Source organism: Arvicola amphibius, chromosome 8 (assembly GCF_903992535.2).
Source record: "Arvicola amphibius chromosome 8, mArvAmp1.2, whole genome shotgun sequence".
In the NCBI taxonomy this organism is placed as follows: Eukaryota; Metazoa; Chordata; class Mammalia; order Rodentia; family Cricetidae; genus Arvicola; species Arvicola amphibius.
The window spans coordinates 38628017-38653033 of record NC_052054.1 but is presented as its reverse complement, the minus strand read 5'-3'; the positions used below and the strand labels follow the sequence as shown (position 1 = coordinate 38653033).

The window sequence follows — 25017 nt, the reverse complement described above, 5'->3', positions numbered from 1 at the left end:
AGAGGGTTGAATTTTGGTATGGAGCCAGACATCGCCACCCTCACTCCACCGCTGTTGAGGGTGATCATGTTCTAAACACTCAACGGAGGGAAGTTTTTGACTGAGTAACACTGATTATTGAGTTTCCCCATCGCTTTGTGTCAGTTCTTCTCAGTCTTTTCAAACTGAGAGACCTGAATAGATGTCTGAGCATTGTGGTGCAATCGCGTAGACCCCTGCTTCTCCAGGGGAATTCTAGCCCCTCGTGTGATCTGCCATTTGAGGTCTGTGTCAAGCCCTGCAGTTATAAGCCACAAAGGTTCTGCAGATCCTGGATTACCTTCCATATTATCTATTGAGCCAAGGTCAAAAACATTTTACTGGACTTGGAGCTTATCAATTCCTGTTGTCAGTGAACTTCCGGGATCTCTCCGTCTCCCCCCTCACCAGCACTGGGGTTACAGGAACATGCTGTAGTGCTCAATTTGTTGGTAGATTCTTAGGGATACAAACCCAAGTCCTCATGCATCTACAGCAGGTGCTTTCTCCGCTGAGCCATCTCCTCAGCCTCTCGTCATATTTCCTCAGAAACTGTAAATGGGCAGGATTTTTTTTTCAGAATATGAGACACTCGCTATATATTTTCATTTTTTCCTGATTTTTTGAGACTGGGTTTCTCTGTAGCTTTGGAGCCTGTCCTGGAACTAACTCTTGTAGACCAGGCTGGCCTTGAACTCACAGAGATCCGTCTGCCTCTGCTTCCCGAGTGCTGGGATTAAAGGCATGCGCCACCACTGCCCGGCTTCTATTTTCAATTAATCTAAAAATTCATTCACAGTTCTTGTACAGATTGTGGGAAACTAACTAAAATGAAAGCTTTGGCCTCTTCTCTTTGGAAATATACCTTATGTTTCTCTTGTAGAGAACAGTTAAAGTTGGACTTAGACCTACAAGTTGTATGGCTTGCAGTGTTCTTATTTTGTACAGGTGAACATATTGGATTCTTTTTTAATATACGTGAGATGTTTAGCTATGACTTTTTTTAAAAAAATATTTTTGTTAAGACTTTATTATAAAGTACTTGAAATTTAAAAACATAAATAAAATTTCACATGCTGAAATTAGACCCAAAGTCCATATATGGCTCTTTTTGATTATTTAAATATTTTCCTTGTTAGCTGCTCTTATATGGAAAAGGTTTTACATATAAGATTTTTTTTCTTCTTTTTGTGTGGAGTACTAGTGGCTGATGGGAAATCAGAAGGGCTTCCTATCCCAAGCCTTAACTTTAGTCCCAAGGTCAGTCTTCAAGAATTCTTTTGCCATTGAGTTATGCATTTCTTTCCCGCTTCATTCATTAGTATGTGAAAATACTGTCTCCATGTTTGTCTAGTACCTATGTGGAAATCAGTTTTTCTCTTTGCAGTTCTCTGCCCTGGGCATAGTACCTGGCAGTAAGAAGTACCACTGATGATTGACAGCAATTATTCCCATTTTTGTGAGATGCTAATTTCACCTGCTAGTTCTTAAGCACTGATGTCTAAGACCTTTCGGTACTGTGGAAGAAGCCCTTTGTATGAGGAGGAGCTGGACCTGAAAGGAACCTGAGGCTCCCCAGAGTAGCTGCCTTCGTTTCCATGTGAACAGTTGTTTCTCTTCACTTGCAGTGTGGTCCATGTGCCCTCCGGGTTGCTATGTGCACATGTCCAAAGCTTCATCTAGCTAGGATGCATCCTAGAGGAAGAGAACGTGGAGGACTTTGAGTTCCTCTCCAGAGCCTAGCTAGCCAGCCTTCCCTTATCTGATGATGATAACTGCGAAAAAGTTGTAAATCACATACCTGTGTGCATCAGCTTAACATAGTACTGCAGCATCACCACAGAAACAACCTCCAGGAAAGGACGGTGGAGCGTTAGGCATTAGATTAAATGTGTTTATCTATCAATGGTCTGGGTGTCTGTCTTTGCCCTTTGATGACCAATACCAGTGAATTTTCCTGACAGTGTGTGGCTGAACACCGTCCAGTTCCCTGTGTCTTGTTCCCTGTGCACTGAATTTAGATCTCATACTAATCTAAACTTCACTCTGGGGTGTAGGAATAGGAAGAATTTCTTTATCTGACCTCCCTAATCACTTCAGGAGTTAGATAACCAAACATGAGCACAGTAGTTTAGTGGCTGAAGGTGGGGAGGAAGGAAAGGAAGGAAAAGCTGTGCAGGGTGTGTCTAGTGTGCCAAGCTGGGATGGGGGGCAGGAAGAGGAGAGAGGCATGTGCATCCTGGAATGTGGGTTCTTCAGGCTATTCATGCCAGGAAGAATGGATAGTCTGTTTTTTCTTGTCTGAAAACCAAATTGGTGTAGCCAAGCAGTCTACTGGGTGGTAAACTTCTTGAAGGAATAGCACAGATTTCGTCCCTGGGGTTATAGAATCAGAAAGATAAGAGTTTTGTTTGGTTTGTTCAGGAATGATAAATACAGGGCACTGTGGGAGTGGGAAACAGAACAGGAGCTTTGCTGGAGATGTGGCCACTCCAGGGCTTGGGTAGAGCAGGGTTTCCCAGGAGTTCTCAGAATGTAATCAGTTCTTTCTTTCTTTCTTTCTTTCTTTCTTTCTTTCTTTCTTTCTTTCTTTCTTTCTTTCTTTCTTTCTTTTGATGTCAATATAAGTCTTTATTGCAAGCACTCCTTTCATGTTCGTTTCCTTTACAAAGTTAGGGTACTCGGGAGGAACATTTGTCCTCAAATTGACAGCTATTAGACCTTAGCTGGTGCCATGGCTTCTTTGAGCAAGAACTATCCACCAAGCAGCCAGACAACTGCCCTCCTAATCAACACTAGCTGCTTCATATACTTCATGGACGCCTTGAAGAAACTTCATGGCATCTAGAGATGTTTGCCGCTTAAGCACAACTCTGGTCCAGAGAGGAATATTTCTATCAAGCTTGTTTTTTTTTTTTTTGAAATTAAAATTTGCATTTATTGGTTTAAGTTTCCCAGAGTCTCATATTCTTTTTCTCTTTTCTACCATTTTTAAAAATTGATTTTATTGAGCTCTACGTTTTTCTCTGCTTCCCTCCCTGCCTCTCCCCTCCTCTCCAACCCTCCCCTAAGGTCCCCATGCTCCCAATTTACTCAGGAGATCTTGTCTTTTTCTACTTCCCATGTAGATTAGATCCATATAGGTCTCTCTTAGGGTCCTCATTGTTTTCTTGGTTCTCTGGGATTGTGATTTGTATGTGCCTACCTTTCTGTCAGTGTGGAAAGGGAACAAGGAAGAAACAAATAATGAAATCAACTGATGAGGAACTGCCAGGAACAACCTGTGAGGAACTGCCAGGAAAGGCTGACCAGGAAGTGCTGTGAGGACAACATTAGAGGGTGATCTGCCAGTTAGAGACTTGGAAGAGAGGGCTGAGGCTGCTGGTATGGTGTCCCAGGCAGGACAATCTTGTTCTAAAGCCTGATTCCAACAGAGACCTGACAGACTGGAAAGATCCAAGGTTAAATTATCTAGAGAAGGACTTTCAAGCTGAGAAAAAGTGGACGCCAAGACTCTGAGGCATGAACTACCTTTGAGGCTTCCGGGAACCAAAAGTCATCTCTCAAGAAAGTCTAGGCTGTCTGCGGTGTGCTGTGTGGACAGCACAGCCACTAAGGCCTCTAGGGCAAGTGAGATCTCAATGCCAAGGGCTTTAGATGCTACTAGAAAGTTTGAAGGAAATAGCCTAGGCTGACGCACATTTATGGATCATTTCCATTCGATTATGTAATAGATTGTGGAGGGGTATGGGTGGGAATTGGAAATTCGTTCATGGGACTATCGTAAGCAAGAGTCAGGGGGAAGAGCTGGAGGTCTGCCTGACCAAGACGTCCCAGTCGTTTGGAGGTAGCTGATGAGGGAAGCAAAGTGATGGGGTGTGACTCACGCGGATGCTTGAACAGCACAGCGTCCATTCGGTACATGTCAGTAGAGCATGGCTGTGACTTCGTGGGCTGCAGTTACGACAGCTTGGGTTCTGTGTACACAGGGAATGAGACCGCGTCAGTACCAACGTGATAGGCAGCAGTGATTTAGTGGTGTATATCTTGTATGGTGCCAGGTGCTTAACTGGCTTGCAGGGACTCTCTGCTGTCATCAGGACTGAGACACAGAGGTGGAGCTGGCACTCAATGACCTGGTTTGATCATGTCTGAACTATACCAGAAAGAAATGTCAGACTGCGAGGACCATCTGAGAACAGTTAAAGGCACAGGTGTGTGTGTGTGTGTGTGTGTGTGTGTAAGTCATTTGCCCATGGATAACATCAAAAGCTGTAGGTTTGGACTTGGAGATTAATACATCCAGTGCCTGTGGTCTTACTAACCTTTAGGAATGAAGTTGAACTTTCCTTAGTAGAGAAGAGCCAATCCCTTAGGAGTGAGGAGAGATCAGTTTATCAACCATATAATTTCAGGAGCAAATCTTCCCCTAACCCTGTTTGCTTGGCTGCTGAGAGAAAGTGGGGGAAGGGGCTTATTAATCATATGTTGGAAAGAGTGTTGGCAACTATTTCCCCCTAAATTAAAGCCCACTGTATTAGTGTCCATGACTCCCATTCTAACACACATTCTATATCTTATCGGATAAAAAATGTGAACATGAGAGAATGATTAGCTGTGGCAAGTTAGCTGGGAAGAATTAGACTTCAAAGCACTGAAAAGAATTTCAGCTTTCAGAGAATGTGTGTGATTCCCAGAGGCGATACTTTGCATAGTGATTAGGTAATCATGACCTATTTAGTTTGATTTATAATGAAAAGAAAATCTATGGTATGCTAATGAAAGATCTTGGCGTATTTTCTTCTGCCATAGGACCCAATGAGCAAGTATAATTACAAAATGAACTCCAATTGTCTCCTTTACAGAAATAGTTGAGCAATACAGAAGCAGGACAAGGGGTCATCTGTGTGTATGGGGGCGGGGGGAGTTGTTGCTCCTGTTCGTGGCCATTTTTTTCACACTGGGACTTCTTTTGTTTTCTTTTAGGTCTCAAGGAGGCAGGGTGCAGACGGGTGGTTTCAAGGAGGTAGGGTGCACGTGGGTGCCTTAGAGTCAGTGTGTTTGTTTACATATTAACAGGGTTCTGCTTTGTGAACCCATGAAGTGCCCCCACTAATAGACCTCTGTGCACTGTGCCGCAGACCAAATGGTAGGAGTTTTTAAAAAGGAGTGGAAACTCCTCCATCTTTTTTTGAAAAGCTCAGTACCTAAGCTGTACATAAAGAGTACAGCCTAACTTGCCGTACTTCAGAGACTTCACCGTGCTTGAATAGTGAGGTTCAGTGACTTATTTGCCTTTTGCTGGTGGGCTCGATTTCAGGTCAGCATGGTCCAAATGATAATTACCTCTCTTTGTGAGGAGTGTTTTGTAGCTCTGCGGCATTCAAAGCATCAGTGGCAATTAAAGACCTAATATTAAAAGTTGTACACACCCAATCTCACATGCAGCTAATTCTCTTGACCTTCTGGATTCTATTCTATTACCCAAACCAGGAAGTAGATTCGTTTCTCCAAGCAGAAGTGGTAGATTTATATTTTAATGGCATATGACTTTGGATGCCTTTGGAAGAAAATGATCCTCAATGGTTTTGTGTGTATGTCCCTGATGAGATGTTGAAATGCAGTCGTTAAGAGAATGCACTCTTTTGCCTCTCTTCCTGGGGGACATACATTCATGCCGTGAAATATCTTCTAAAAACAGTTGATGTTTTAGTCCTTTCTTCTGGTTGTATGTAGAAAATGCTTAAGTCCAAACCATGCACTGCTCTGTCTCTTTGAATATTAGCCCTGCCTATTAAAATTGTAAATTCTGTGCTGTATGTGAATACCAAGGGAATTCATGGAAAAAGTCAGTAGAATCCTTTTTATTGGGTTTGTAGAGGAAAACCCCCAAAGAGATCTACAGATGATACCTTATGTACTGGCCAAACAGCTCACCTGGCTCTTAAGGGCTTAACATTTCAACCAAGCTCAACTGGTAATAAGCAAAGACTATTTTCCTGTTAACTGAACCCTAATGACCTGTGTTTGAAACCTGGAACCCACAAAAAGCCCAAAGTGGTTGCTCACATCTGTAATTGCAGTACTCCTACAGAAATACGGACTCCTGCAGAGATATAGACTCCTACAGAGATATGGACTCCCACAGACATATGGGAGGCAGAGACAGGAAAATCTCCTGGAAGCTTCTGGGCTAGCTGGCTTGCAGGACACATAACTACAGGGTCAGTAAGAGAGACCATTTCTCAACAAGGTAGTGGGAGAGAACAGTTTCTGAGAGTAGGTGTCTGACCTCCACATGCATCCTGTGGCACATAAGTGCATATATACTCACTCATACACATGCATACATGCACAGCACACTATACACAGCTAAAATAATAATACATGAGCAGGGCAGTGGTGGCACACCCTTTAATCCCAGTGTTTGGGAGGCAGAAACAGACAGATCTCTGTGAGTTGGAGGCCAGCCTGGTCTACGAAGCGAGTTACAGGACAGGCTCCAAAGCTACAGAGAAACCTTATCTTGAAAAACAAACAAAACAAAACGATAATAATAATAATAATAATAATAATAATAATACATGAAATTAGATTTTAATTTTAAAAAGAGTAAAAATGTGAACACAATTTGAGAGTCAGGAGTACCAGTTGCCTGACAGCAGTGCCATTTCCAGGGCTTGGGTCCCTAGCATCTACGTGGGAATAGATTGCTCCCTCAGTTTAAGACCAAGTTCAACCAGGACTCCAACCATAATGACAGGGTATTTACAATGTCAACCTCTGAAGTACCCTTCACATAGGCAGTGCTATAAAGGGTGCTCCTTAGAGCCTCTAAGTACTCTGAGTTCAATGACCTACTTCTCATCGGCCCTTGGTGTTGGTGATCACTTCCCACATAGAACTCCCTCTCACTGCCTTCCCCTGAGATCTTTCTTGATAATTGATTCTAAGCACCATGCAAAATGACTAACTGCTCTTAAACAGCATGCGTAATGAAGAGGTGGAAAATGAAGCACACACACACACACACACACACACACCCAGAATTGTGTCACACACCCCTTACAAATGTGTGTGTGTTTGTGTGTGTGCATGGTTGCGTATGCACATGTTTACATATTTATGGAGGCCACAGGACAGCCTTAGTTGGGATTCCTCAGGCCTTGTTCATCTTTGGGACACGGTCTCCCCCACATCTTAAAATTCTCAAGCAACGGTATTATTTCTCTATATGAAACTGGAGCTGTAAAAAACTGACCCAGCCACCTCAGTGTCATCTCCAAGGCGACAGGACATTATTAGGGGGGGGACACCAGCTCTGTCACCATAGAGCCACAGCACCTTCCCATGGCTCCATTCACCATGTGTCATCTAAAAGACTTGTTTCTAATGGCCTTCAGATTTAACATTAAAGGCTCAAAGCTCCAGATTCAACTCTCAGCTTCACACATACACACGAGAAATGAAAAACAAATAAAAAACAAAACCAAACAAAGTAGATTTATGGATTACTCCCCAGAAATAAGAAGCCCTTCCATCCTAAGTACTTCATTGAGCCATGCATCAGGCTGCACTGTGACAATGAAATTGAAACTGGAAATAGAGATGTATCTTTCATTGTTGATACATAGGTGTCGCTAACACAAACATCAACAGACCTTTGTGTGTACCTACCTCCCATTTTGGGGGTGGGGGTGCCTTTCAAACAAAGTAACACTGACTGCTTACAATATGACCTTATTTCTGGGCAGTTTTAAATTGAGTCATGCAATTCAGAATGTCATACACATATGTTCAAAAGATGTCAAAATTCAAAGCCTTCTCAAACAGATACTGTTAAACTATATAGGCCAGCTTACAATAGGAGTAAATATGCAGGCTAATTGCAAGGTGCTGCCAAAGCGGTGCCAGACCGACATCAGAAGGAATTTTCTAGTAGCCCAGCTCAGCTTCCTCTGAAGATCACAGTTGTCATACCGTTCCCTTCCCTTTTCCTTTGTAGTGTCTTCCAGGTCCCTTGAGTCAGTGCTGGGTGGCTGCTCTCAGACTTTCAGGACTGCCTTTTCTTCCCTTGCTGTGACTTCTTTAATGCTGACACTCACATGGCCAAAACTCCAGGAAGCACCAGCCAGCCCTACTGGACGGAGAAAGGTGGCTTCTAGTCTTCCTCATTGCACAGGCTTTTTAACCCTTCAAAGTGGGACACTGACTTTAACCTCACCCCTTTTTTGCCAAATGTGATGGCATCACAAAGCTGAGCAACTGGAACAGAATCTCCTAGGTTAAGATGGGGTCTGGCATCTTCCGGGAGCAGTGAGGCATCCTGAGTGGCTGAAGCAGGGTGACCAAGGAAGAAGCAAAGAGAGGAGGGATGGGGCAGAGGCCGGGTTGTGTAAAGCTACCATGGAAGGTCGGTGCATATGGACTTGGTGAAGGTTGTGTTTGCTGTTGTGTTGAAAAGACACAGTTGGGAGAGAAAGACAGAATTAGGAAGATAAGTTAGGAAATCGTCACAAGAGCCCAGGTGAGAGACAAGGTGAGGGGAAGTAGAGAGCAGCAGAGACCATGGAGGCAGAATTGGCAGGCTCCAGTTCTTCTGGAAAACTGAAGCGAATCAGGCGGGTGTCTTGATGGATTGGATGTGGATGGAAAGAAAAAAGGTCAAAGGTGGTGCTAGTCTCCCATCCAATGGATGGTTCCCTTTCCTCGCCACTGTGCAGGAGAAATTTTGCATAGGAAAACTGTTTCTAGACTTTTTTTTTCGGAACTGTGTTATTGGTTTTAGTAGGGAGAGTTCTAGAATAAAGCTAGCTCTGAATCCTAATCCATAGTGCATGAACATGTTTTATATACGTATTGTGCAGTGTTTCCCGTACCTCCACGGTACCCCATTCTGTTTTTGAATGTACTTTTTCTAGGTCTTCTGTCATGACTCCATTACTCCTTGTGAAAACTCTATCAGCAACCTAGAATGTAACTGGGCAGCCGTTCTAGATTTTTCTTCATTTATTTGTAAACACATACCTTTATTTTCATAATTTTCTTTATTTTTGATTTTTGTGTGTGTGTGCGCGCACATGTGAATGCGCATATATGAATAGACTGGAGTCCTAGGTGGTTGTGAGTAGCCTGGCGAGGGTCCTCTGCGAGAGCAGTATATGCTCTTACTACCCATTGGATATTACTACAGCCACAACCCTCTTCTTTTTAAGGCCAAAGGCATTCCATTTAAATGCTGTTGAGCCCAGTTAATTTAGCATTCAGTATACTTTACTGCTTTTGGATTCTGTTGAGTACAGTTTCTTTCTGAAGGCTCTCAAGTGTTTGCCCTTAGGTGATCAGAGAGCTCTAAAACTTTGTGATAATGATTGCCATTTTTATCCTAATCTTTTACATTTTGTGCTATGGTAACTGCCTTACTATTAGAAGCAAGTTGTATGTTAATATATTAGATCATGTATAAACCACTTGGCACTCTGTTTTTCCATGTGGTCAGAATATTCCATAATTAAAACATAAAGTCACGTGTAAAATGTACAAAGTAAAATTATATTTTGGATATGCTGTTTTCAGACTCTGTGGAAAAACAATTCTAGCGGGTCCTTTTATCCACCTCCTCCCTTCCCTTTGCTGTGTGACTGGTCACCATCCAGGGCTTACCACATACAATCTGTTCTTCAGAGACATAAACAAACTCCAAGTTAATGGACTTTTTTGTGTGTGAAATATTTTCAAAATTTGTAGGTTCGCAGTTATGAAAGAAGGAAAGTTAAACCCAAAGGTCTGAAGTATGGTTTGTTGCTATTTTAACATTGATATTTGAAATGTCAGTATCTAAAAGGCCCATTGTCTCTATATAGCAACCTTCACAACCAATTCTGTTGATGGTGATAGAGCTTTTGTCTCCCAGCCATCAGGAAACCTCAGCCAGACTCTAGAATGAGGGGCTCCTTCTACATCTCACATCCTCTGGCTTCTCCTTGTCTTTCTATTCTGCTTCACGCTCCCTGCTTACCCCTCTAGTGGGCAGTGTGAACCTGGGGGAGCTGGGTCTGAAAATAAGGCAGACTAAAGCCCTATGCAACAGCCAACTTTATCCAGAGCATCAGACAGTTCATACTCGGAGGGCTAAGACTGATCACAGGAGTGGGTGTTTAATCACAAGAATAAGTTACACGGGGCCAAAACATGTTTCCCGTGGAGAAACACGACTAGCACCAGCTCAAGTAAACTCACTCCTCTCCACCATACCTGGGAGGAGAACGAAAACACATCCTATGAACAATTCTGTGTTTTGAAGAAACTGAGGTCACAAGAGTCTTGTCTTGTTTGCTTGGAGTTCTCTCCCAGGCACTCAGAATTTCCCTACAATGACTCCATTCGTGGACTGTGTTCTGACGCATCCCATTGTTTCCTTCTCTTTCTAGATACAAGAAAACACATGAGACCTTGAGCCATGCAGGGCAGAAGGCCACAGCAGCTTTCAGTAATGTGGGAACCGCCATCAGCAAGAAGTTTGGAGACATGAGGTAAGTCAGGGTCTTTAAAACAAAACAGCAACAGGAGCCTTGCCAAAGGCATTGTGGATTGGTAGGGCGTTCTTTTTCTTTAATGGGTAAAAGTGATATTGACTGGTGACAGAGATAAATTTTCATGTTGGATATTGTGATATTTTCTGCCGGAAGGTTGGTTTAGAAGCCTGGCACCAGTCTTACCCTTCCTACCCATGAAAACAGAAGTTAGAGGGAATGAGGAGGGGTTTCAGAATAGTCCAGGATACAAAGAATCCGACTGGTTTTAGTAGCTAACTTGTCTCTTTGCTCTGACAAAAGCAACTTCAGGAAGGATTCATTTTGTTCCATAATTTGAGGGTATAGCCCATCCTGGCCAGGAAGTTGTGGCAACAGGACTTTGAGGCAGCTGGTCACCTTATACCCCTAGTCAGGAAGGAGAGAGGACGATGCTGGTCCTCTCCTTTTAGGTCTGGACCCCAATCCATGGGCTAGTGAGTTTTCCCTCCTCAGTCAAGCCTGTCTGGAAACAATGTTACAGACGCATGCAGAGAGATGTTTCCATAGTGATTATAAATCTAACCAGTTGACAATGAATATTAAGCATCACATATCTTAATTTAAATGATATTAGAAAATATTCAGTGGAATCTGCTCTGATAAATTATTCTAGGATAAATTTTTGTATCCAACCATCTGGTATATTTTATATTTTAAAGTGATACTATTTGGCTTATACTTCTGGTAGTTTTCTTTCTTTACTTTACCAGTATATTAACATATATTAACAACTTATTTTTTATTTTTTATTATTAACAATTTATATACCTTCATTTTTTAATAACTGAATTATCATACAGTATACAGCAGCAGTAAAACTTTTAAGTACCTTCCACATTTCGGTTGCCAGTAGTTTACAGAGACTAGGGACAACATGGAGAGACTTTGAATTAAGCCTAACATCCTTTCTGCAGAAACAGGGAAAATGGTGCTCTGTGGGATTTTTTTATATTATATGTGAGAGAAATGATTCCCACAGTTACTGCTGTCATATTTGTATTGTTTAAATGCCTCTTAATTTATTTTGAATTTGGCTGATGTGGTTTAGGAGATCTTTCTTTAGAAATCGATTTTATTTTTCTTAGAGAAACCAAGATAAATTTTTTAAAGATTTATTTATTATGTATACAACATTCTGCCTCCATGTATGCCCTCGCATGCCAGAGGAGAGCACCAGATCTCATTACAGATGGTTGTGAGCCACCGTGTGGTTGCTGGGAATTGAACTCAGGACCTCTGGAAGAGCGGCCAGTGCTCTTAACCAATGAGCCGTCTCTCCAGCCCCAAGATAATTTTTTTTTACGTTGGCAAGTTTTAAGTTTCTCCTTGTCAAAAACTATGTGGACATTTATGTCATAGATTTCTGAAATTTATTTCTCTGAAGCTTTAATACCTAGTCATTAATATTCATATATTTGTATTTAGTTTCTTACATCAAAAGTTGTTGGATTATTCCTCATATTCATGAACCATTTTTACTAGGCATTCGTGCGTATAGAATTAGATATGTACATGAATGCTCTGTATTGCTTTATCCTCTTCTTTATTAATACCACATTATCAAAGGATACTGAAAGCCTTCAGAAACAGCGTGTGATTTTGTATTATTAGTTACTGCTAATCTTATTATAGGTTAGGTTCGCAGGCATGTCAGTAGCATCGAACCGTTTATCTGAACAAATAATCCCTTACACAAGAAAGACCCCTCTGCCCATTATACATGGGAAAATATATTTTGACATGTTTATAAAGTTTATCCTCTACATAGGCAGTTGACAACTTTCTCTTGAACATTTGACCCTGTAAAACACTGCCAAATATCTTCCCTCCATCTTTATGAGTCCATATAAACATCTCTGAAGCATTTTAAAAAATGTGCTTTCCTTGATTGAACCTCTCCAAGAGTGTGCTCAGAATCTGGGAAAGTGATTGAGTCAGGATGCAAGTAATCTCACCCTTACCTGGATGATCTTTACCTGGTAGATGAGAGGAACATGGGGCTAAGGCTGTAACTCAGTAGCAGATGATTTACCTTGCATACACAAGGGGGCTCTTGGGTTCCATCCAATCACAGAAGAATCAAGGGGAAACCAAGTAGCAATGCCACTGGGGTATTAATAGAGCCATGGATGTGCTATGCATTCAAGTGCTAGTTTACCCTTTATTATATGGCCAACTCAAGGTGGTCCTTACCCGAAGGAAAGCAGCATGCATCTGTGATGGGGACCCATTGGGTCTTATAAAGGCTTTTTGTGTTTCTCTAGTGAGGAACAAGGGCTATAGCGTATAGGTAGTGTGTTGGTATACTTCTGTCCAAATTGTGGTGTGATACCCCTTGTCAATGGCCCTTCCTCTTGTTTTAAAGTGCTTTGTTTTAGCGCTGTGCATAACTCACTTCCCCCAAATCCCAGGCTGTTCACTGATTGTAACTTCATAGAAAGAGTCATAGTTTTCATTGTGAAGTGACTGAGGTTGCTACGCTAGATTTACGTCAGTAGTAAAGCAACTGCGTAGCATTCAAGAGGAATGGAACCTCATTGCTTCAGACAAACAAATGGTGGCTAAAAGTCCTGGAAAAATGTCGTACACTTTTCTAGAGACTCAAATTCAGTTCTGAACATTTTTATTAAGTTGGAAAAAGTCAGAGATGTATTTCTATTTTTTATCAAGTATTACAAAGGCTTTATTTTTAAATGTTACTAAAATGAGTAATAAGTATATGTTATTTTAAACTTTCACCAGGTTAATATACTCAGATTATAAAATTTTCTTTTTACGTTATGTTCAAACCTATGTGTCAATTTACAAAATGTTAGCGAAAAAATGTTAAAATTTTAGCACAGGTATTTTACCTTAAACTTTCCATTGGTTTAAAGTGTGCTATTGTCCTATATTGTCCATTATACTATAAAATTCTTCTGTGTGTTCCAGGACCAAATCTATAACCATGTCCAGTCTTTTTCTCCATCTGCAAATAGCATTAGTAGCGCTTGCCTTACCCGTGTGTTAAAGTCACACCCATGGAGTGAACTCTGAGGAAGTCTAAACTGTTGGGATGGTTTTTATAAATAACAAACTGGCATCCTCTCAGAATGTCCCAGTGAATTTATTCAGACGGTGATTCACTGGGGACCAAATGTTTGGAGGAAGCATGTAATGGAGGTTTGCCATCAATATATGGCTGTGGGAAAAACAACTAGATGCAAAATTTTTTAGAGTGGTGGACAAAATTCTTTACGACACATTTAGAAATTGGTACTATCAGCCATTGTTTATGCACCTAAGCCCACGGGTTGAAAATATTTTTTAATTCATGTTTATTGAACATGTGCAGATTTTTGTGCTAAGATTCTCTAAGTAACAAGGCATAAAAAATGTCATATGATTTTCACCCTGTGTTAGGTATCCAAGTAGTAAGGCTAGAAGCTATATGCAAACAACAAGGCATTCTATGCAAGGACTTAAGCACCATGGGATTTCCATATCCTTGGGGGCCCTGGAACACGTTCCCCCTCAGCACGCACAGGGAAGGCAGACTGTGTACTCTAAAGAACAGCGAGTGAAGTTATGTAGACCTTTTTCTTGAGTTACTTAGACCTTTCTTGCAAAGGCTCAGAAGTCCCGGGGGGATGGGGCGGTCATGTCTGTGCATTCTGTGCTAACTCAACCCCTGATCTTCTCTCCCATGCTGCCTGGCTTCAGGTCTCACTCTATTGGGTAAGCACACGATGTTGAGTCTGTGAGGCTGTGTGAGGACTGCAGATGCCTCTTGCATGCTCTTTCCTTCTACCCATGTCTCTCATCTCCCTTGGCACTGTATCACAACCAGAAAAACAAGACCATTTTTCTGGAGCATGCACAGAACAAGAAAGATGCCAGCAAACTAATCCATTGGAATTCATTTAACCACACATTCATCTCACTCGTGAATCTTTCCCTCCAGTTTCATTTGCTAAGCAGTCTCCTAGAACTAAATCTCTTCCGTCAGGAAAATTTCTTCCAACACTCACAGGACCCTTCGAATTTGAAGAGGTTAAAAAAAAAAAAGTGGAAATTGATAGGACTTTTGTTTTGTTTTTAGTTTTATTTTATTTTTTATTTGTTAAAGAAAACTTGCAGAACTTGAAACAGAGAACTGCTTTCCTTTAATCACTTTCCTCTGAATTTCTTTGACTTCAATTACCATATTTTGAAGTTGCAGGGGGGAATTTACTGGAAAATACTTACGTTAAGAAGTCAGTGGCTTCCTCTGAGGACTTCAACTTAAGCCCTTTTTTTTTTTTGGAATCTTAATATGAACTTAATCCACTACTGCCTCAGATTGTATTTAATGAGATGAAGAGATTGGCAATACTAGATTTTCTGTAGTGATGTTTTAAATGCGATTTCTATATATAGTCTCTGGGAGGCTACAGCTACCGCCTGAATGACTTTGCCTTTCTGATATTTCAGTAAAAGGTTGCCCTTCCTGATGGCTTTAGTTGATAGTTTCTGGAATGTGTGACAGATTTGGTTGAAAACCTGTTAGCTTCCAGATCTTCCTCTTGACCCTTTAAATACAGTTCCTCACATTGCGGTGAACCCCAACCATAAAATTATCTTCATTGCTGCTTCATAACTGTAATTTTGCTACTGTTATGAATCATAATGTAAGTATCTGAATTTTCCAGTGGCCTTAGGTGACCCCATGTGAAAGGGTTGCTCCAAATGTAGGGGTCACGACCCACAGGTTGCGAAACACTATTCTAGGTAGCCGGTCACTCAGGATCTATGTTTAAAATGTGGCAGAAGAGCAAGCCCTAATCCAGGACAATGGAGCCCAGCTTGCTTCCTCCCACCTGCCTCACTCCAGTTCTGGACAAAACTCAATAGACAATACCGGGCAGTGAGGAGGGGAATGGTGAGTCATCTGCTCTAGGATTAAGAGGATCAATCTCCTAAAATTCTCAGGCATGTTTGTATTTGTACCAGTTGTTCCTGACATTTAGTCCAGAATGGATGTAGAACTCTTTTCTTCCAGCTGGTGTGTGTAGACGAACAGTGTTAGCCAAGCCTCTGCTTCCTAGGGTGCCTTTTCTTAACCATCTGCATTCGTCTGGCCAGTTTCCGTACAATGGAACATTAGCATCTGCCTGCCTGGCCTCCTTCCTGACTGCAGCTCTTACTCTTCCCAGGTGTGAGAAGGAAGTGGAGACCAGGGATGGGCTCGGGGATACCATACCTTCTAGATTTCCTGCAAGGCCCCCAAGAAGAGCAGGGGCCTTCAGCATGGCTCACATATTCTTCCTTATGCCCTTTAAAGCTGATTGTGGTTGCTTATGTCCAAAAAAACCAAATGCCATCTTGGTTGGGTGGGCAAGGTACATCGGATATTTGAAATTGCTATTTTAGAACTGTCAAGTCAGAGTTTTCCCACAAACTTAAACTGTGCTGTCTTCTTTTTCCCCCTCCCTTTAATGTGCTTTGTCCTGAAGGTACTCCATTCGTCATTCCATAAGTATGCCTGCCATGAGGTAATGTGTACAAAATATTCACATCCTATTAATGTAGACTGTATGGGAAGCATTTCTTATTTTAGATGAGTTCCTTCCCCATATCACTTTTTGAGAAAAAATTTCGCTGAAGTCATGCTATATTTCATGCTTTCTTTCTGTCTTCAGGAGGGCAGGTGGCCACTTGCTGTGGGCTTGAGTTTTTGACAGACACAAGACCTTAAACCCAACCCTTCCTGAGATCAGAGATAAGAACTTCACCTATTGCAATCTCCATTTCTTTGCTACATATTATAAAGAACTAAGAACTGCCTTGCATGAATCTATGAGGCCAAAGTGAAGCAATATATTTGAAGCACTAACGTAAGACCTGGAACATTCTAAACAGCTTTGCATAATTAAATGCAAACCTAGAAGGGGAAAAAAGAGAATGGGAGAAAAAAAAGAGAGAAGATATCATTAAGATTTTGAGATGAGTTGTCTGTTGAAAGTTTAACAATGACAGACCACTACAATCCTGGATGGATTCCTGGTGACAAAAACATCCACGTTCAAGTTTGCATGACTTGCTGATACAGTATGATTGAAAAAAAAAATCCCTGGAGGTATCTATGTTTGTAATGGAAATGAGAAGAGGCAGGTTGTCTGTAGCACAGTTCTGCCAAAGGTCAATGTTACAGCCACAGTAAAGCCATTTTGTTGATATCAGTTGCACGGTGTTGAAAATAACAGGCTGGAATCAGCTTTGCTGCTCTTCCCATGGTGCTCCTGGGGGTGCTCCAGCAGCCTGGGCTGCTGTCAGTGTGGGATAAGGAACACATGGAACCTCTGGAACCTTCCCCCACTTCCGTCAGAGCTATGACTCTCTTCTGCTTCCTGGTATACATTATGATTTAGAGTAATTGCAGAGAGAACTCAGTTACTTTAAATAGTATGAGATTACTGGAACCAAATTCCTCCTAGGGTCATTTGCAGTACCAAAAGTTTATAGTTGTACATGATGTAATTAAATTTGATTAAACAGTTCTCCCTGCATGCATTCTAGTGTAATTTAATTAGAGGTATGTTTATTCTTTCTGTCTCTTCTACACTGGGGATATTTGCTCAATTAGTTGGTTGGGAAATTTAAGCACAGTGTTTGGTTTTCTATATTTGGTGGAAATAAGATTGCTTCGTTCATCTTCAGAGGAATTGTTAACAACTCCCATAAGACACCCAGACCGAGTAGTACAACCCAAAACTTTTAGCACCATGACCAACCAAGTTTAAATCTGGGTGTCCAAAGAAGACTTGGACGAAATGAGCAAATTTTCAGTCTGTGAACCAGAAATCCATTTTGTGGTCTGTAGGTCAAAGACAATCTCATCAACTTCCTGAAGTGAACTTTGAAAGGAAATTAAACTTACTAATCTAACATATATCCACAAACCATTCATCTTACCTGACTACCCATTGTATGTCTACATAGCTGATGGATTTCATGTGGGCAGGCTCAGCCAAATAAAGCCTGAAGAGAAAATGAAGTGCCATGGTGTATAATTTTGAGTCATACAAATGTAATTTCACCAAGACACAGAGGTAGTATAAAGGCTTACTCATAGGAACTTGACTAATGGTTGATTCATGTGCAAGACTAAAGTTATGCCCTGCAGTGAGAATAGAGTACGGTTCTAGCCACAGGGACTGTCAGAGTCTCAGGAACAATCCTAACAAAGGCAAAGACCCGGAGAATACATTTTACACATTAGTTGCTTAGAGCCATGGCTCATACCACACCATACAACCAAACCCACATTTTATAGCCACACTCCCTTATGAAGATTCCGTAGGCCAACCTCTTATTTTATTGTCCTCTGTACTCAAGAAAGAATAAGTAGTTTATCAGCTATGATAAAACTTAATTGAAATATTTGACTTGAAAACAATGGCAATTGTTATTGAAATGTGACATGCCAGATTTAAGATACGTCTTTCAGTTTAGCTTCTATTTCTTTAACTGAATTTATTGATATCATTTGTAATGCAGTAATATCAATTGTGGTCAAATCCAACAAAGAAAGCACCAAATGACTTAAAGGTTGGTAGACAGATAATTCAACACAATGTTTAAGTCATTAATAAAACACCAATGAGGTAAGAAGGCTCCACCTCCTAAGAAGGTGGAAAACTAATACATATAGCTAACAAAGAAAAACATTAAGGAGCCTGTGTAAAATAATGAGAACATCAATTTTCAGAATTGCCACTTTCTGGAACTTGTCAACATCATTATTTTTTTAAGGCAAAGAAAGATAAAAATCAGGAATTTTTTTCCTTGAGCTATTTCTTGTGTGTTTTGTCTCAAATGTACTGAAATAAATAACCTTAAATTTCCAAATAGGAATACTCATGCGTAACCTTTAAACAGATCTTCCACTACAAACTAAGTTAGGAAGGGGACTATTGTGGTAGAAAACAATGAACAAGATGTTAAATTAGCCATCAGTCCATCAACTCAGTGAAAACGACTAATGGAGGACTATGGAATTATTGTAGTTGTATCGGTGCCATGTGCTGACCATTTTCCTTTGACATATTCTATGTGTCTGTGTCTGGACCTACCTGAGCAGAAATAAAACGGGTTTTCAAACAGAGTTGGTATAGGTGGCAAACTGCCAGCCAGCCCTGGTGCAGAAGTGCTAATTTACAAACAAGAACTGAAAACCGAACAGCATGGTTGCTAAGACACAAGGTCTTTGGAGCTGACCTCTCTTTTTTTATTTTAGGAATTCTCCTACTTTCAAATCATTTGAGGAGAGGGTTGAGACAACTGTCACAAGCCTCAAGGTACAGATGAAGTGAATTGTGTGTGATTGGGTCCATTTCATGAGGACAGCTTAGTCATTAACTACCATTAGTGCTGAAGGCAAGGTAGGGCCGTCACCATTCTACCAGTCTAAGAAGGTAGCCATGCATGAAGACAGGCCTTTCCTCCCATAGGAACCTATGGATAAAATCAGCACTGAAGAGTATTCCTGCACCCTTAGCCTTGATGATAAATCACACAGGCATAAATTGTTCATGAAAGTGAGTTGACTTTCATTCACCACTTAATTTCATAACAGTATCCGCCCCCCCCCAAAAAGGATTATGGATTGAAAAAAGGATTGTATGTAAGAGGATTATGGATAGAAAATGAAGGAAGTTTCTATGATAGCTCACAGATCTTCTGGTCTGGACATTAATTAGCAAAATTAAACTGGTTGCCATGTGTCATGATGCTATCTACTATTATCAGCCTTCCAGACTTATGTCCTAAGCTTGTATCCTGACCACTCACAGTACAGCCATCACAGTAGGAAAATTAAATAATATCACAGAATGCATTGTTTTCTAGTAATGCATTTGATCTCTGGGAAATCACTGAAATGATGCCCATTCCATGGTAGGTGTTCAAGTTTCATTAATTGTCTAACTACAGATGTTAGTCTACAGAGAGGGGAAAATCTCAAAATCAAAACTAGTCTGGGTTTTAAAGACATACATGTAAAAAAGGAGAATTCATTGAAAATCAATTATTTTTGGAAGATGCCACAAAAATAATAATGTCCTTACCTCTCAGTAAAATTACTATCACGTATGCAGTCTATCCTTATATCTACTATTACTGAGATCTATAGTTCAAAATGGTAATAATGTAGCTGCCTCCAGACCCTCACTGTGCCAGTCTCACATGAATGGTAGTATATGCCACGGTGTAAGTTAGTCAGAAACAGGCTCCCAGTGCTTTCAATAATTTGGACCTGAAGGATCTCCCCCTAAAGCAGGATCTTTCACAAGGTTACTTTCAAGGCCTGTGATCAGGTTTTAAAGGCTCCAGAATGAAATCGTCATTCAGTGTTTACTATGTCTCCATAGACTTCTTACTCCTCGCCAACTTTCTCTTCTCTTCTCTTCTCTTCTCTTCTCTTCTCTTCTCTTCTCTTCTCTTCTCTTCTCTTCTCTTCTCTTCTCCTCTCCTCTCCTCTCCTCTCCTCTCCTCTCCTCTCCTCTCCTCTCCTCTCCTCTTCCTCCTCCTTCTCCTCCTCCTCCCTCCCGCCCTGTGTGTGTGTGTGTGTATGTGAGTATGTTTAAGGATTAGTAAGAGTCATTAAATTGTCCTGTAAAGTAACATACTATATTGTGCCCATATCTGTCGCTAGAACATCTTGTATCAAAATTAAAAGCCTCAAAAATCCTAAGTCAATTTCTCAACACTTGGATTTTAGCCTGGATTCACTTGGATTTCATCAGCTCACGACTATAGGTTCTGTTTCTTCTTGGAGGAGTTCTGATGTAGGAGAAGTTGTACTTTTTTAGGTTCCTTTAGAAGAAGGAGCTATGCAGAAGCCAAAGACGAATAGAGAACGGCCTATTTTCATTTGCTTTTAGAAAATGGGTAAGCTCATGGTTCCTGTGTAAGTGTTGTCGCAGTCACAGCCTCCGACTGTTTTCTCCTTGGAGATAGAGGGTGTGCAACTAATCTCCTCCTCTAGACAGGCTCATGACCGCACAGCCCATCAGATTCCGGGCTTTGTCGAGACCTCCTGACAGCAGACTCTGACCTTGTGTGACTGGGCATTGCTTTAACAACTCACATCTCACATACATGCTATCTCCCAGTCCAGGTCCAGCTCACTTTGCCCACCCAGGCAATGGAGAGCAGCTCATCATCAATGTTGCAGGAAGTCTCCCACTTCATCAACAGAAACTTCTTTACTCCCTGCTGCTCAGACTAAATAATAGATGTATTAAAGTCTCCTTCCCATAGCTTACTTTCTGCAGTTTGTTCGTGGGTTCTAAATCTCCTAAGTTTTTCCACTTATGGACCTTGAGGCTGTTTTCCCTCAAGGGACTAGTTCAGTGAGGAAGAATGGCTATCTTCATGTTTCGTTTCCAGGCACAAGCTCTACCTTAGGCTTGGTTTTTAAGCCCCTGACAGGGAGTCCGGGTCACGTTTATGGTCTATGAAAAAAAATGTTGTGTGAAGTGAAGCCATGCCCTCAAGCAATCTGACACACACCGCAGGGCACTGTTCCAAGCTAGTTTTCCTCCTCTTACATCCAGTTCAATGAACAGTGTGAAGTCCAGGGAAGACTTTCCAGTTCATCATGATCAGATAGAATTTAGTTCTGCCAACATGCTGGCGACGTATTACTGGAGGATACCTTGTCTAGAGTGTTTCCTGCACACCTAACCAGTGCTCTTGTTATTCCATCCAAAGCAGGCAGACAGATGCACAGCTGGCACCTACAAAAGCACATTTTGTGTATTTAGCCTTGTTCTGATTGATCATAAACACCATTGTCCTGCCGCCCACCCTTCCTTCATACAGGCTGTAGCTTAGTGCACCTATTCTCTGATGACTACAGCACAGTCTGAATCCACCTTCAAAACCTAAGATGTTGATTATGTGTTGCTTTTTCGTGCTTTGTGTTCTCCTAGACAGTTATTCAGAGAGATGAGAGAGCGCGGCTGTGCAGTTCAAATGGAATTGTCCGTAAAGAATGATTCTAATTCCAGGGACAAAGTGATAAATTCGTAGGTATAAAAATATTGTGTGCCGTGGTCAGACACTAAACACGCGTGGTTAGGAAATCTCCACACCCCTCTTCCTTTCTTACAAAGCCCTTCTTTATCTTACTATTTTGATTTGAGAAAACAGGAAACTAGAGCAGGAAAAGTCCAAGAGGAAAACAGCAGTAACTAGAGCTCACCTGACACAATGCTGTGTGAGTCCTGTCATTAGATAGAAGCTGGAGAGAGCGAGCTAGAATTGCTTTTGTTTGTTTAGGCTTTTGTTTTTCAAGACAGGGTCTTACTATGTGGCCCTGGCTTTCCTGAACTCACTATGTGGACCAGCCTGGCCTTAAACTCAGAGATCCACTTCCTTCTGCTGAGACTAAAGGTATGTGCTTTAGTCTCACCCCATGGGAATTTGAATTTTTAAAATCCCAAAGGAACTGAAACTCTTCACACAGTAGACTACGCTGAATCGATCCCGTGTGTTTCTCAGAGGAAAGAAACTGCACAGTGGGAATCACACAGCTGAGAGCCTTGCTGTCTATCCGACTTCTTCCCACTCCCAGTGTTAAGATCACAGGTTTGGGGCTTGACGACTCTGAGCAGAGGTCAATAAAGTAAGCCCCCCGAGGCAGCTGGTCACCTATTTTTGCATAAGCTAAAAATGGTTGTACATATTTACTTGCTTGAAAATATCAAAATGTTATTTTGTGATGTATGCAATGTCTGTTGCCTGAGATTCAGATTCCAGGGTGCAACTATTCATCCCACGCCCGTTTGCCTGTGCAGCACTATCTGTGGCTGCTTTCCGCCATAGCTCATTTAAGGGTCAGTGCTCCAGATGATGTGGTTCTGAAGGATGAAATGTTTACTTTTTGGCCTTTCGCAGCAACTGTTCTGGTTAGGCATGGTAGCACACGCCTGCAATACCAGCTAAGGCAGCAGGAATTAGGAGTTCGAGGTCAGCTTGGCCTATGTATGTAGTTTTATAGGTTAATCTGAGATACATAGGAAGACTCTGGGGGAAAGCAAACAAACAAACAATCAAATAAATTCTTGGTCTAAGCAATGTAGAAATAAATAATTTAATTTCTGATCTAAACTATGTAGAAAAGTCAATTCAATAACTGAATTTAAAATGCAAAAGAATTTTTTATGATAGTTGAATTATGGAGCTATTAATGAATTAACTGCTTTTAAACCCTGGTTACATTTCTTGTAGATTTCCTTTTAGTTTTATTTTCTTTTATATGTTTGTTTTGCCCACGTGTATATCTGTGTACCACACGTATGCCTGGTGCTCATGTTGGTCAGAAGAGAGCTTTAGATTCCTTGGAACTAGAGTTCTGATGGTTGCAAGCTGTAATATGGGTGCTAAGATCCAAAGTAGGGTCCTTTGCAAGAGCAACAGTGTTCCTAACCACTAAGCCATCTCTCTAGCCCTATCCAGTTAGGGTTTAAAGGGCGGGCCAAGCAGCATAGACACTGTCCGGGTGCACATGTCTGCATATTATTTTGGTGACAGTGGGTACAGACATTAGTCCAGCAATAGCAACAACATATTCTATTCTCTACTCTCCTTTTCCCTGGTGTGTTACACATTGTGGATGGTTAAGGAAAGCCCACTGAGAGTGTTCAGGTTAAATATTTTGGAATATAAAACACAGATCTGAAGAGCTGCTAATGAGTCATCCATCATTCAAAGTACTTAAGCACATATTTAAAATGTAGGCTGACCTCTTTGTTTCTAGTGAGTCAGTAAACAAGGACACCAAAGAGACCCATCATAAATATTTTCGGGAATTAAACGAAACAACAAGAAACCCCACAATGGTAGGGGCAGGGGTAGTCTGGAGAGGTAAGTGCTTCTTGTCCTGCAGGCGCTACGACCAAAGTTCAACTTCAAAAACCCCTGTTGAAAATTCAGGAGTAGTGATACACACTTGTACTCCTAACTCTGGGAAGGTGGTGATGGCGGGAATCCCTGGGGCTTGCTAGGCAGCCAGCCTGGCCTACTTGGATAGTTCCAGGCCAAGCTGTCTAAAGAAAGGGGGGGGCACACCTGAGGTTACCCTGTGGCTTCCACATACATACACACATATGTATATGCACACCTGCATACAAACATGTATCCACAACCACATGCATAAAAAGAGAGAACTTTTCAATAATTAGAACTGGCCACGAGTTATGTCTCAAATAGAAAATGCAAGTATACATCATACAAGGATATTTATATATTTGTTAAAACTGGAAGAGCTAATTGAAGATCCAATTTCAATTTGATTCAATCAATTCTCTAAATGAATAGAGACAGATGATGCACATCTGTAGATCTCAGTATATTCATGCAGGGATTAGAATCTTACATGTAGATGAAATTCAAGTTTGGAATCTTATCCTAGAACTGAAAAGAATGACATTCTGGATCGTAAAGGAAACTTCTCTTGCTTCACGTGCCTCTGAGGAAAAATAGCTATCTCTGAACTGAAAAGCAATTAAACTTTGGCATTCTAAGAAAAAAAAGATATAAAAATGACAATGAAAACCTAACTGGATTTTAATCTACCTGCCCATTTCAGACGAAAGTAGGCGGGACAAACCACAGTGGCGGCAGTTTCGAGGAGGTCCTGAACTCCACGGCACACGCCAGCTCCCAGAATGCTTCAGGAGGCCCACGGCAGACCCCAAATGAGGAGCTCCAGTGCTAGGTCCAGCCAGCCTGGGCTGCAGGTGGCAGATCTGCTTGCTCATCTTCTGATTCGAAGACCAAAATCCCACTGGGAAACCAAGTTTTGATATTGTTATTTAAACGGCCTCTCCCAAAAGTTTAATAAAATGATTTCCATTGGCATTTGTGTTGATGATGGACCACTTGATCATCACACCTCAGTATTCACAAGTGTCGTCATTTAAAATGGCCAACTGGAGTAGGTTCATAATTGGTCATAATCCTTGTCTGTGGAACTCAATGTGTATTTCCCAAACATGCAGCTACAATTCTTAGCTTTGGTTTTTGCTTGGTCTCCATAACAATGTGCATGTCTTTGAGGACTGAGCTGTGTGCCATTTGTCAGTCTGAAAATCAAGAGGTGGCACTCTTTGAGACTGTCTCCCACAGTAAGCCAAGCCACTACAAACGTCACCAAACTGCTTGTGATCTCTCTCACCTACATCAACTATGTACATTTATTTAAGTCATTAAAATAATCCACTTTAATGATGACTGGATCTTTGATTATTTTGTTAGTGCTACTGATAACTTAAAGTTGGTAGCAATGCTTCTACAGGGGAAATTTTATAGCTACTTCTCCCCTGAGGAATGGGATAGACAGAAGTCATAAGACCAATTGCCATCTAAGAATGCTGACTCTCAAATTCCCTCCAACCCA

At 41.3% G+C, this 25017-nt stretch overlaps 1 protein-coding gene across 2 annotated transcripts in view; it reads left to right on the top strand.

Moving 5' to 3' along the window:
- The window catches only part of Tpd52l1 (TPD52 like 1), a 103595-nt gene extending 78750 nt beyond the window's left edge, over positions 1-24845 (top strand). The window contains exons 4-7 of one of the 2 annotated variants that reach the window (XM_038340289.1): positions 10449-10550; positions 16067-16105; positions 18850-18910; positions 24208-24845. In XM_038340289.1, coding sequence (XP_038196217.1) covers positions 10449-10550; positions 16067-16105; positions 18850-18910; positions 24208-24336 — 331 coding nt within the window. In that variant the 3' untranslated portion in view covers positions 24337-24845. The remainder of the gene's footprint in view (positions 1-10448; positions 10551-16066; positions 16106-18849; positions 18911-24207) is intronic. The other variant, XM_038340290.1, reaches the window with a different exon arrangement.
- Positions 24846-25017: the final 172 nt, after the last annotated feature.